The following is a 14773-nucleotide window of genomic DNA, read 5'->3' on the forward strand; positions in this document are numbered from 1 at the left end:
CAGTGAATGAAAGGAATGACCAGAGAGAGTGGGCCCATTAAAGTACAAGGTTAGCCTGACAGTTAATTAGAAATTTGAAGGAAGAGAGACTGGCTGTCTGCAAGATGGTTTACTGGCTGAGATTTCAAGGACCCCTGGCAAGTTGAAAATTACGAGCTCTGTTCATTTTTTCCTTCACTGTAATGAATCATGCGTCTGATGACAATTGTGTGTGTGGAATCATGTTCTATCAGCTTCTCTCTGAATTATTGCTTATCATTCAGGGGCCCTAAACCACTTCAAGATTGCCAGACTGAAGTCAGATTTTAGCCGGGGAGGTAGAACATGCTGTTCTGGAGGAAGTAGTTGGTGACAGCTGCCACACAGGGACATCCTTGCTCCAGGGATCTCCTTCCTTCCCCATTCAGAAAACATTGCACCATCATTCTGAGCAGGCCTTGGCCAGCAGCACCATGGCCTGGCAGCTAAAGGTGGGCGCAGGGAGTCTTCTCTTCTATCCTCCTTCAGCAGGACAGTATCTTGAGGAAGGCTTTCCGGAACTCGATGTTGAAGGTGGTATAGATCACGGGGTTGAGGGCACTATTCACATAGCCCAGCCATGTGGTGGCACTGTAGAGCTGTGGGGACACGTGGCATGCTCTGCAGTGGGTATTGAGAACATGGGTCAAGAAGAAGGGCAGCCAGCAGACAATGAAGGTCCCTAGGTTGCAAAGGGAAAGAAAAATTGGGTCAGGGATTTGTTTACTTCCTTTGTTGCAGCATGAAAATGAATCCCACTTGTCTACTCAATGGTAGCCAATATGCAGCAAGTTTAATTTTAATTTTAAACTTCTAATTTTTACACCAAACCTATGAAACAGGTATGATTAGTCATTTTCTTTCTTTTTTTTAGATGAGAAAACTAGATGCTTACATCTTTGATTCATCCTAGACCTTTGCTCCTAAATCAGTTTTCTAGTTTGATCTTTAGATAATTGTTCATTAGCCTTGTCTACTTCTCAGTTCAATTCACATGTTTATTTTATGTCTATCCATGCAAGATATGATTCTTGGCATTGATAGGGGAAGACCTTGAAGATGCAATTGATATAATTAAGGCTGTTAAGGAGATTAACATAGGGATTCCCTGGATATGAGAAGTCCCTAAGATATGACAAGTTTGGGGCTTGTTTCTGACAGTGAACAGGATACAGTTCAGATCAGTCACTCAGTCATGTGTGACTCTTTGCAACCCCAAGGATTCCAGCACACCAGGTTTCCCTGTCCATCATCAATTCCCGGAGCTTACTCAAACTCATGTCCATCGAGTTGATGATGCCATCCAACCATCTCATATTCTGTCATCCCCTTCTCCTCCCACCTTCAGTCTTTCCCAGCATTAAGGTCTTTCCCAATGAGTCAATTCTGAATTTCCATCAGCATTAAGATATATTCACAAACTCTTTACATTCTAAACATGTATAAATATTAACATTTACAAGTATTAAAGTTGCTGGATTTCCAGTTTCTGTTAAATATGGTTACCCGAAACTTCAATACTTTGGCCACCTGATGCAAAGAACTGACTCATTGGAACAGGATATGGTTACCTTAACTAACTCTATATGGTATCTGCAACTTATCAATTTTTAATTTCTTTATTTAAATAAAGTTTGTATTTTTCTACTATAAAAACTAGTTCTGGTTTTATACATTATGGAAAACTTGGTAAATATGGAAAAGTAAAAACAGTGAAATAATCAGCCACTATTGGAGAAGGCACTGGCGACCCACTCTAGTACTGTTGCCTGGAAACTCCCATGGACGGAGGAGCCTGGTAGGCTGCAGTCCTTGGGACTGCTAAGAGTCAGACACGGCTGACGTGACATAGCAGCAGCAGCATACAGTCGATCACTTTTGACATCTGAGTGAATTAATTTTCAGTCTTTTTTTCTCTATATTTAATCTAGATGTTATAATATCATATGACAGTAGTCTTTTTGCATCCTCATTTCCCCCCTCAATATTTTAAAATAGGTAAGCATTTAGTAAATATCCAATATGTGCCAGATGGTTTTATTGAATTGCTGTCTTATTTATTATTTGGTTTATCTGTTATAATTCCAAGTGATAGACACAAAACACAGCTCAATTAGGTGACTTGTTTGGTTTCATAAATTTCAGTCTAAGTTTTTGAATTTCCATCAGCATTAAGATGTGTTCACAAACTCTTTACATTCTAAACATTTATAAATATTAACATTTACAAGTATTAAAGTTGTCGGATTTCCAATTTCTGTTAAATATGGTTACCCAAGTATCCTCCACCAGCTCCACTGAATTCAGCCTAACTCAACGTAATCCAACCTATCCCAGCTTAACATGACTCAAACTCACCAAGCACAATGACCAGCATCTGGGTTGCCTTCTTCTCCCGCAGTGGCACTGCCCGAGGTTGCAGGGGCCCCAGCCTCAGGGATGTCGATAACCTGCCATTGCTGAGTTTTCGAACCTCTAGGCTGAGTTTAGGTGCCATGGTAGGGCTGAGGGAGTTCCGAGTCCTCCCTTCCCTTTTCAAGTCTCCCTCTCCTTCTTGGAAGCCTGGTGTTCCCAAGGCAGTGTCTTGGCAGATGCTGTAGTAGCGTTTCAGCTCCATGTGTGTCTGGCCAGGGGAGAGGGGCTGTAGATGTAACAAGAGTGGGTCCTGACATTTCTGGGGATATTGTTTATCTTCTGAATGTTCCTGAAAAGGAAACAGAGCAATGAAGGAAAAAGAAACCATCATTCTGTGAAACCTGCAGAGGGTGTCTCTGAGAGTGGTGGGCTCATGGGAAGTTAAGGTAAACAAAATCTGCTTGTGGCTTTACAACCAAAAGCACCTACCACATGTAGAACATCTGAGAATCACAATAATCCCTTGAGGAGGGGAGCATAGAATTATAGCCTGGACTTTCTAAGGTAGAATGACCTGGATATGTTAAATGACACCATTAGGATGTAAGGAGAAAAATCTGGAATATGGGAAACTACAAGACAAATGACTCAGTTTCTTCAACAAATAAATTGCAATGACAACAACAATACCTACTAGGTGCAAAGTATGGGTCTTACTTGAATTTTGATGCAAATAAACCATCTATAAAAATTGACCTGACATTTGAGGAAATTTTGAATGAATATTTAACATTGTGTGTGTGTTAGTTGCTCAGTCGTGTCTGACTCTTTGTGACCCCATGTACTGTAGCCCACCAGATTCCTCATACTGGAGTAGGTAGCCATTCCCTTCTCCAGGGGATCTTCCTGACATAGGGATTGAACCCGGGTCTCCTACATTGCAGGCAGATTCTTAACCATATGAGCCACCAGGGAGGAATTATTATTAAATTTGTTAGTGTGATGTGGTATTCTGGTTATATGTTTTATAAAAGAGCTCATATCCTTTAGAGAGTCTTATAGCATATTTTTGGTTGAAATGTTATTATGTTTGACATCTGCTTCGCAACAATCCAGTGGGGTGTATGAATGTAGGTGGGCATGTAGTTGAAAGAAGACGGGGCCATGAGCTGATAATTGCTGAGCTTGGCTGATGGCTACTGAAGGCTTAGTTATATTTGTCTTTCTACTTTATTACTTTTGAAATTTTTAATAACAAAAATTTAAAAAACTCAGGATTTTCATCTCAGCTTCCAACTACTTAGATGCATCCTTGGGTAAGTTAATTAAATGTCTCTGATGCTGAAGCTGAAACTCCAGTATTTTGGCCACCTCATGTGAAGAGTTGACTCATTGGAAAAGACTCTGATGCTGAGAGGGATTCAGGGCAGGAGGAGAAGGGGACGACAGAGGATGAGATGGCTGGATGGCATCACTGACTCGATGGACATGAGTCTGAGTGAACTCCGGGAGTTGGTGATGGACAGGGAGGCCTGGCGTGCTGCAATTCATGGGGTCGCAAAGAGTTGGACACGACTGAACAACTGAACCGAACCGAACTGAACTGAACCTCACTTATAAAACAGAAAAAATAAAAAATAAAAAGAAATAGGCTTGGGGTGAGCAGACTCAGATGCAGATGTTTTGGATATTTTGGAGGCTGTGTGTGTGCTCAACAAGAGCACTTCTTCCCATGTTTGAAAACTCAGATACTGTGTTAATTTTGAGTAGAAGAAAGACTCCCCAACACCTGTACTGAAGCCATGAAAATCAGATATTCACTCTTCCTGACCTCCCTACAGGGCAGCTAGAACTCTGGCTCATGAACACATGAACCAAGCCCAGCCAATTAGAGATTTGCACCTACAGCCTTGAACTCGCTCATGAAGCAGGACTTCAGAATTCATCCAGCAGTGGTGACAGTCAGTGTCCAGTGTCCTCACTATTCTACCCAGATTCTTCCTTAGGCATCTTCTGAACAGCATCTCTGGAAGCTGTTCTTTAGCTTTCTTGTTAAGCTTGAGCTCCTTGATATCCTTCCAGCAAATTCCTTTTTTACATGTTAGTCAGTGTCAACAACCAAGAACTTTCACTAGTCTCTCCTTAGTTCAAGGAATCATAGTCTTCCAAATACTCAGGGGCAGTATACTGCACACACTCAGAAACATTGTTGAAGAAATGAATGAATGAATGCAAGTGGCCTTCAAGATAATTTAGTGTTTTATAAACTGCTCACAGATGTGTTTGTAAGGATTCTATCATAATATGTTTTTTAAAAATTTGGTTTTCATTTTGATAGAATTTTCTAATAATTAATGTAAGTATATTGTGATTTATCTGGCTGACCATTTGTAAGATTATATTTATGACTGAGCTGACATCTAGTGATCTTCTAAAAGGTGCATTTTTTCTGAAACTAAAGGGCCAGGGACAAATTTCTGAGAGTGCCTATGAAATCTCACATTGGAGAACACTGATCTAATGCAGCTTGTCTCCCTTTCACAGATTTGGAGATTCAGTCCTACAGAAGGAAAGTGATTCTTCCTGTTCTCACATTAGGGAGTGTATTTTTCAGCTCTCTCTACAAACTTTTATCACTACCTCTCTGGCTGACATGAAGAAACACTGGACTCCTTGGGATCTGGCTGGCATAGCCCTCCATTCCCAGATGGCAGGACAGAATCTAATTCTCCACACTCCAGACAATGCCAGCTTCTTCATTCTCCAATCTCTCCTACGTAGTCGCTGCTTTTCCTTCATTTGCCCTTGGAGCTTTCTCAGACCTTGGATTTGTTGTAGGTAACTTTAAACCTCCTATCTACTAAAAAAAAAAAAAAAATCATTTGCAGCAAAGGTCTGTAACTGCTATATGAGGCCCAGGTAAAAATGGTTAGTTAATGATACAGATATTAAGAAAAGTGGCAAGAATACACAGAAGAACTATACAAAAAAGATCTTCATGATCCAGATAATCATGATAGTATGATCACTCACCTAGAGCCAGACAAAGTCTGGTGGGAATGTGAAGTCAGGTGGGTATTAGGCAGCATCACTATGAACAAAGATAGTGGAAGTGATGGAATTCCAGTTGAGTTATTTCAAATCCTGAAAGATGATGCTGTTAAAGTGCTGCACTCAATATGCCAGCAAATTTGGTAAACACAGCAGTGGCCACAGGACTGGAAAAGGTCACTTTTCATTTCAATCACAAAGAAAGGCAATGCCAAAAATGTTCGAACTACCGCACAATTGCACTCATCTCACATGCTAGCAAAGTAGTGCTCAAAATTCTCCAAGCCAGGCTTCAGCAATATGTGAACCGTGAACTTCCAGATGTTCAAGCTGGTTTTAGAAAAGGCAGAGGAACCAGAGATCAACTGCCAACATCCAATGGACCATCAAAAAAGCAAGAGAGTTCCAGAAAAACATCTACTTATGCTTTATTAACTACACCAAAGCCTTTGACTGTGTGGATCACAACAAACTATGGAAAATTCTGAAAGAGATGGGAATACCAGACCACCTGACATGCCTCCTGAGAAATCTGTATGCAGGTCAGGAAGCAACAGATAGAACTGGACATGGAACAACAGATTGGTTCCAAATAGGAAAAGGAGTATGTCAAGGCTGTATATTGTCACCGTGCTTATTTAACTTATATGCAGAGTACATCATGAGAAATGCTGGACTGGATGAAGCACAAGCTGGAATAAAGATTTCCAGGAGAAATATCAATCACCTCAGATATGCAGATGACACCACCCTTATGGCATAAAGTGAAGAAGAACTAAAGAGCCTCTTGATGAAAGTGAAGGAGGAAAGTGAAAAAGTTGGCTTAAAACTCAAAATTCAGAAAACTAAGATCATGGCATCTGGTCCCATCACTTCATGGCAAATAGACGGAGAAACAGTGTAAATGGTGAGAGACTTTATTTTTTTGGGCTCCAAAATCACTACAGATGGTGACTGCAGCCATGAAATTAAAAGACGCTTGCTCCTTGGAAGAAAAGTTATGACCAACGTAGAAAGCATATTAAAAAGCAGAGACATTACTTTGCCAACAAACATCCATCTAGTCAAGGCTATGGTTTTTCCAGCAGTCATGTATGGATGAAGAAAGCTGAGCACTGAAGAATTGATGCTTTTGAACTGTGGTGTTGCAGAAGACTCTTGAGACTTCTTGGACTGCAAGGAGATCCAACCAGTCCATCTTAAAGGCAATCAGTCCTGAATATTCATTGGAAGGACTGATGTTGAAACTGAAACTCCAATACTTTGGCCACCTGATGCAAAGAACTGACTCATTTGAAAAGACCCTGATCCTGGGAAAGATTGAAGGCGGGAGGAGAAGGAGACAACAGAGGATGAGATGGTTGGATGGCATCACTGACTCAATGGACATGAGTTTGAGTAAAGTCTGGGAGTTGGTGATGGACAGGGAAGCCTGGCATGCTGCGGTTGGTTCGTGGGGTTGCAAAGAGTTGGACACAACTGAGAGACTGAACTATACAGAAATTAAACAAGGCTCTGTCATTCATCATGATGGGTTTTTGAAGCTTTATTCCTAATATTTACTTAACTGTGGAGTTCAGGGAGAGGGATACTGGTCTTTTATCTAACACTTTTAGGCTCCATTTGGCACTTGGCTTGCTTGGGGAGTCAGGGCTGGTTTGAATGGGAAGGATAAGAATTAGGGCAACTATGAAAATGTCTTGGTTTTCCCCATATTTGATGGCAATTGGGCACACAAAATTCTCCCATTAGCCTCCTTTTTCTACCTTTCTTGGCTCTGCGCATGTCTGTTTTCGTGATGTCCTTTCCCTCTAATGCAGGTGGCTCTGGATAGTGAGCTTCACAACACGTCCAAGGGTCACTGGCTCCAGTCATTGGGATCTATCCCAAGAGTCACATGCTTCTGAAATATCACTTGATAATGCCTATTTTGAAGCTCAAATTAGATAGGTTCTCAGGTTCATTATTTATCATAAATCCAAGTAGGAAACTGGGGCCAAATTCATTTTGGGGTGGAAGTGGAATTGAGTCAAGCCATTGTCTTGAGAAAGGGTCTCTTATTCTTTTACTACAAGCAAAGGCTTGGCTTACTTACCATTTTCCCTGTGGCATCTGATGGAAATCTGGCCCTTATTGAAAACTGCCGAATGGGGTGCAACCGTAGACAGGAAGACTAGGGTGGGTTGAAGGAGAAACAGTTGTGTGTTAAGCTCTATATAGTTGGGTGATATAGGTGATGCTATATGAATACAATGTGTTCATATCCTCAGTCTTGGGTCCTGACCTCCTATTTCATGGGGGCTAATATTCTTGTTCCACCCAAGCTTTGGGAATTTCAGTTTGAGATTATGATTCTCACTCAAGTCATTACAGGTTGATCTAGATGTCCAGTTTGGACCTACCTTCAAGATCACACTCAGTTCTTACTCTATGAAGCCCTTTCCTGAGCATATTGACTTTATCTTCTCATAACCTCTCCAGCATTTAATATTTATGTGCTTAGTTGTCTTCATCTCACTTTGGCAAACATTCCATTCAGTTTTGGGCTGCTGATTAACTTTGGGTGTATGTGTGTTTTATTTGCTTATCTAAGGTTTTAAACTCCATGAAGGTAGAGGCTGTAGAATATCCCTGCTGTCTCTTGCTTAGCAGTTGCAAGTGATAGGTATGTATCCATTCATGCTTCAAATGAATACACTTGAACCATGTACTAGGCACTGGAATAAGCAGAATTTACAGCCCAAGCAATTGGAATATTTCAATAAACTTCCTTTTCAGAGCCTCAAAAGACCTAATAAAATGTGCCATCAGCATCCCATTCCACCAGCTGGTTAGTGCCTTGACACAGAGGCAGATCTAGAAAGGAAAAGAAATTTCAACAGACCCCTAGTGATTCTTGATGTGAATGGTCTGGCCAAAAAGTCGTTCCTGGAAACCCAGCAGCAGTGAATGATAAAGCTGCTACACTGAAACTTCACACCTGTGTGATATCTGAACAGCCCTCTCATTGAGGGCAATGAGAGACTTTGAAAGGAAGCAGAACAAGCCCAGAAAGGGTGCTCTAGGGAAGACTATCAATGCACTGTTGAGATTGGATTTCCTCCAAGGCCTAGCCAATATCTGCAGGTTAAAAGGTGGCAGATGTATGTCCTTGATGGGCAGAACAGGCAAAAGCATGCACTGCTGGACACAAGGCTAGGAGACCGTGTCTTCCTTCTGCCGCTCCAGGATGCTCACCTGTTGGGGGAAGCCAGGTCTGACACTGAGGCACTGACTGTTCTGTCGAGTGAGGATCCGCTTCCGTCTCCTCTGTCTCAACACCACGTAGATCCTGGCATAGACGAGGACAGTCACTCCAAAGGGCAGGTAGAAGGACACCACTGAAGAGTAGAGGACAAAGTCAGGGTTGGAGATGGAGCAGATGCTGGGGTCTCCTGTGAGTGAGAGAAGTGGAGAAAGCAAAGTCGTTGGCCAAGTACGGGATTCAGTGGTGAGCACAGAATAGGCCCCACATCACGTGTGGTGTCTCCACGATCACGCCCACAATGGACGTCTGAGAAGTGCAGGGGCCGGTCCTGTCTCCTCCTCCGCATGTCCCAGTTTACATGCTGCCTCCTCTGAGAAGGCTGCCTGCCTCGAGTTTCTCAGTCAGAAGCAACCCTTCCTTCCTTTGTGCCCCACAGTCTTTTATTGTCATCACTTTTGTGTAATTAGCACTCATGGCCTGATTGTTAAGCTGTGGGGGAGGCTGTTCTATCCCAGACACCCACATTGTCCACTTGTCCTCCATAGGAGGTCTAATTCATCTTTTTTTCATATATTTATTTTTTAATTGGAGGGAAATTGCTTGACAATGTTGTGTTGGTTTCTGCTGTACAACAACGCAAATCAGCCGTGATTATATTAATACAAGTATCCCCTTCCTCTTAAGCCTACCTCCCATCCCCCCATCACACCCCTCTGCTCCCTGTGTTATATACCAACTTCTCACCAGCTATCTGTTTTACACTTGGTAGTGTATATATGTCGATGCTACTTTCTCTGTTCATCCTACTCTTTCCTTTCCCAACTGTGTCCACAAGTCTCTTCTATATATCTGTGTCTCCGTTCCTTCCCTGCAAATAGGCCCATCAATACTATTTTTCTAGATTCCATAGACATGTGTTGAGTTCAGTTCAGTTCTGTCATTTAGTCATGTCTGACTCTGCAACCCCGTGAACCGCAGTACACCAGGCCACCCTGTCCATCACCAACTCCTGGAGTCCACCCAAACCCATGTACATCGATTTGGTGATGCCATTCAACCATCTCATCGTCCATCATCCCCTTCACCTCCTGCCCTCAATCTTTCCCAGCATCAGGGTCTTTTCCAATGAGTCAGCTCTTCGCATCAGGTGGCCAAAGTATTGCAGTTTCAGCTTTAGCATCAGTCCTACCAATGAACACCCAGGACTGATCTCCCTTAGGATGATCTGGTTGGATCTCCTTGCAGTTCAAGGGACTTTCAAGAGTCTTTTCCAACACCACAGTTTAAAACCATCAATTCTTCAGCACTCAGCTTTCTTTATAGTCCAAAGAAACTTTATAGACCATGTATGGTCTCACATCCATACATGACCACTGGAAAAACCATAGGCTTGGCTAGACAGACCTTTGTTGACAAAGTAATGTCTCCGCTTTTTAATATGCTGTCTAGGTTGGTCATAACTTTCCTTCCAAGGAGTAAGCGTCTTTTAATTTCATGGCTGCAGTCACCATCTGTAGTGATTTTGGAGCCCAGAAAAATAAAGTCAGCCACTGTTTCCACTGTTTCCCTATCTATTTGCCATAAAGTGATGGGACCAGATGCCATGATCTTAGGTTTCTGAATGTTGAGATTTAAGCTAACTTTTTCACTCTCCTATTTCACTTTCATCAAGAGACTCCTTAGTTCTTCTTCACTTTCTGCCATAAGGGTGGTGTCATCTGCATATCTGAGGTTATTGATATTTCTCCCAGCAATCTGGATTCCAGCTTGTGTTTCATCCAGCCCAGCATTTCTCATGATGTACTCTGCATCATGAGATAAGCAGGGTGACAATATACAGCCTTGATGTACTCCTTTTCCTATTTAGAACCAGTCTGTTGTTCCATGTCCTGTTCTAACTGTTGCTTCCTGACCTGCATACAGATTTCTCAAGAGGCAGGTCAGGTGGTCTGGTATTCCCATCTCTTTCACAATTTTCCACAGTTTCTTGTGATCCACACAGTCATAGGCTTTGGCATAGTCAATAAAGCAGAAATAGATGTTTTTCTGGAACTCTCTTGCTTTTTTGATGGTCCAGTGGATATTGGCAATTTGATCTCTGGTTCCTCTGCCTTTTCTAAAACCAGCTTGAACATCTGGAAGTTCACAGTTCACATATTGCTGAAGCCTGGCTTGGAGAATTTTGAGCATTACTTTACTAGCGTGTGAAATGAGTGCAATTGTGAGGTAGTTTGAACATTCTTTGGCATTGTCTTTCTTTGGGATTGGAATGAAAACTGACCTTTTCCAGTCCTGTGGCCACTGCTGAGTTTTCCAAATTTGCTGGCATATTGAGTGTAGCACTTTCACAGCATCATCTTTTAGGATTTGAAATAGCTCAACTGGAATTCCATCACTTCCACTAGCTTTGTTCGTAGTGATGCTTCCTAAGGCCCACTTGACTTCAGATTCCAGGATGTCTGGCTCTAGGTGAGTGATCACACTCATCAAGTTTATCTGGGTTGTGAAGATCTTTTTTGTACAGTTCTTCTGTGTATTCTTGCCACCTCTTCTTAATATCTTCTGCTTCTGTTAGGTCCCTACCATTTCTGTCCTTTATTGAGCCCATCTTTGCATGAAATGTTCCCTTTGTATCTCTAATTATCTTGAAGAGATCTCTAGTCTTTTCCATTCTATTGTTTTCCCCTATTTCTTTGCATTGATCACTGAGGAAGTCTTTCTTATCTCTCCTTGCTATTCTTTGGAACTCTGCATTCATATGGGTATATCTTTCCTTTTCTCCTTTGCTTTTTGCTTCCCTTCTTTCACAGGTATTTGTAAGGCCTCCTCAGACAGCCATTTTGCTTTTTTGCATTTCTTTTTCTTGGGGATGGTCTTGATTCCTATCTCCTGTACAATGTTATGGACCTCCGTCCATAGTTCATCAGGCACTCTGTCTGTCAGATCTAGTCCCTTAAATCTATTTCTCACTTCCACTGGATAGTCATAAGGGATTTGATTTAGGTCATACCTGCGTGGTGTAGTGGTTTTCTCCACTTTCTTCAATTTCAGTCTGAATTTGGCAATAAGGAGTTCATGGTCTGAGCCACAGTCAGCTCCTGGTCTTGTTTTTGTTGACTGTATAGAGCTTCTCCATCTTTGGCTGCAAAGAATATAATCAATCTGATTTCGGTGTTGACCATCTGGTAATGTCCATGTGTAGAGTCTTCTCTTGTGTTGTTGAAAGACGGTGTTTGCTATGACCAGTGCATTCTCTTGGCAGAACTCTATTAGCCTTTGCCCTGCTTCATTCTGTACTCCAAGGCCAGATTTGCCTGTTACTCCAGGTGTTTCTTGACTTCCTACTTTTGCATTCCAGTCCCCTATAATGAAAAGGACATCTTTTTTGGGTGTTCTAGAAAGTCTTGTAGTCTTCATAGAACTGTTCAACTTCAGCTTCTTCAGCGTTACTGGTCGGGGCATAGACTTGGATTACTGTGATATTGAATGTGTTAATATACAATATATGTTCCTCTCTTTCTGGTAGACTTCACTCTGTATAACAGGTTCTAGGTTCATCCACCTCATAGAACTGACTCAAATTTGTTCTTTTTCGTGGCCGAATAATATTCCATTGTGTAGATGTACCACATCTTTATCCGTTCGTCTGCTGATGAACATCTAGGTTGCTTCCATGTGCTAGCTATTGTAAATAGTGGTGCTATGAACATTGGGGTACATGTGTCTTTTTCAATTATGATTTTCTCAGGGTATATGCCCAGTAGTGGGATTGTTGGGATAGTTCACTTCCCAGGTGGCTTGGGTGGTAAAGAATCTGCCTGCAGTTCAGGAGACTCAAGTTTAATCCCTGGGTGGGAAGATCTCCTGGAGAAGGGAACAGCTACCCACTCCAGTATTCTTTCCTGAATAATTCCATGAACAGAGGCGCCTGGCAGGCTACAGTCCATGGGATCACAAAGAGTCAGACACAAATGAGTGACTAATGTTTCATTTTCGTGGTAGTTTTATTCCTAGTTTTTTAAGGAATCTCCATACTGTTCTCCATAGTGGCTGTATCAATTTACACAGATGGCCAATAAACACATGAAAAGATGTTCAACATCACTAAATATTGGAGAAATGCAAATCTAATTCATCTTTGTGTTGCTCACAGTTCACTTAAAAAGAAAATTTACTGATGATTACATGCCAGACACCACTCTACACTGGGGCTACAAAGATGAGTAAGACTCAGTGTCTACCCTTGAAGGAGCTCACAGTCTAGACAGATAGAAAATCCTTTCTGTATCTGTGCTAAGTGTCACAGAGGGACGTGGCCTGGGAGGCTGGGTGGAGTGTCACGGAGTAACAGAACAGAGGCTCCCAGGAGGGATGCAGCCCCTGCAAAAAGGCCTGCTGGTGTGGAGGCCATCAAAGGAGCATTAAATGCAATGAGAGAAAGGAGGAAGGCTTCCATGCTGAGAATGCCAGGTCTCCATGTTTGAATCAAGTGTGGGGCAGGTGGTGGCTGAATACAGGCAAGTTTATTTTTCAGGGAATCCCTGTTCTGCTCAAAGGTACAATGGCAAAAGAGCCAGTAAACATATTGCCATCATGGACAATGTGAATTGAGGCACATCCTTATCCTTGCTTTACGTCCTGAAATGCTCCTGGGCCTCCTCTCTAGGAGGGCCCTGCAACTTTGTCTTCATTAGCAGATGTTGAGATTCCTCCAATAGCCAGAGTGAGACCTGGTGCTTGCGCTGCCTTGGAAAAGAAAAGGGAAGAAAACTAATATCTTCTGGGTGATTCCAAGGGCTTTATACACATTGTCTTACCTAATCATTGTGGCAAAATGATGTAAGCAGGTGCCGTTACTGTCTCTATTCTCAGATGAGCTGACGAAGGCTCAGAGAGATTCAGTAAGTGGCCCAACATCACATAGTCTGAAAGGGGTGGAGCCCAGATTCCTCCAGTCATTCTGATCCCAAAGCCAATGTTCTTTCTAGGATTTTAACTCTCCGCTTCCCTCTACCACTGGCACACAACAAACTTGCCCTTTGTCCCGTCATCAACAGGTGTTGGCACATCCAGTCAATCTTAATGAAGAGGTGGGGATTCTCCAGTCCACAGTCTGGCCTCAGAAGATGTAGCCTCGGGTGTGAACTGACGAGAAAGGGCCTTGGACCCCATTCTGCTTCCTGGTCTTTGGATGTAGGCAGAGCCCAGGCAGCTTGAGGTGGGAGACCCAGGTCTCCACTTACTAACTATCTGACCTTGGGTTTATTACTTAACTATGCCAAACCTCGGGCTTCCCTTGTGACTCAGCTTGTAAAGAATCTGCCTGCAATGCGGGAGACCTGGGTTTGATCCCTGGGTTGGGAAGATCCCCTGGAGAAGGGAAAGACTACCCAGTCCAGTATTCTGGCCTGGAGAATTCCATGGACTGTATAGTCTATGGGTTCACTTTAATTTCATGCCAAACCCTCAGTTTCATTATCTGTGAAAGAAAGACAAAAATCCTGTCTCATGTAGAGGTTGTGAGACTAAATGGCAGCTATTATTATTATTAATATCATTCACTATTATTTATTATATACCTCTTCTGAGCTTTTTGAGCTTGAAAGGGAAGGTATCACTTGGAATGAAAATTTGGAGAGAGGCTTGTATGGAACAGAATTTGTAGAGGAGAGAAGGGAGCAACAGGTAAGAATTAAAACAGACCAAACTGAATGTGTTTGGTGCTCAGTGAGGCATCTTAATGACAATACTGCCACCAGAACCTTCATGAGCCACTCCAAATTCTCTGATTCTCTGAGGAGGGGGAAAAATTCAAGGAAAATTAATGTCCTCTCACCAAAGCCTGTATCTTCGTCCTTTAGGAAATGGCTTATAAGACTCTGAACAGTGATTACCATATTGACATTTCTGGTCATCTGGGGAAATGGGGTTGGGGGTAGGGAGAGGGTGGCGCCTGGTGGTCTTTCTGAGTCCGTAAGGAGCCATGCTGGCAGTGACCAGCCTGCCCCTGCCATCAGCGCCCTTGTCAGTGACTGACATGTCTCCTCTGATGAGGAGGCACCTCGGCACGTCTGTAGTGAGAGGGGGTCAGAGGGTGGCAGA

At 42.6% G+C, this 14773-nt stretch overlaps 1 protein-coding gene across 1 annotated transcript in view; it reads right to left on the reverse strand.

Annotated features, from left to right (window-relative positions):
• Positions 1–443: 443 nt before the first annotated feature.
• DRD3 (dopamine receptor D3) overlaps positions 444–14773 on the reverse strand; it is a 57453-nt gene continuing 43123 nt past the window's right edge. Inside the window, exons 5-8 of the mRNA XM_025284342.2 lie at positions 8662–8858; positions 7520–7597; positions 2377–2722; positions 444–700 (exon numbers count right to left, since the gene is read on the reverse strand). Coding sequence (XP_025140127.1) covers positions 504–700; positions 2377–2722; positions 7520–7597; positions 8662–8858 — 818 coding nt within the window. The 3' untranslated portion in view covers positions 444–503. The remainder of the gene's footprint in view (positions 701–2376; positions 2723–7519; positions 7598–8661; positions 8859–14773) is intronic.

The sequence above is a fragment of the Bubalus bubalis genome, chromosome 1 (genome assembly GCF_019923935.1).
Source record: "Bubalus bubalis isolate 160015118507 breed Murrah chromosome 1, NDDB_SH_1, whole genome shotgun sequence".
Taxonomy (NCBI): domain Eukaryota; kingdom Metazoa; phylum Chordata; class Mammalia; order Artiodactyla; family Bovidae; genus Bubalus; species Bubalus bubalis.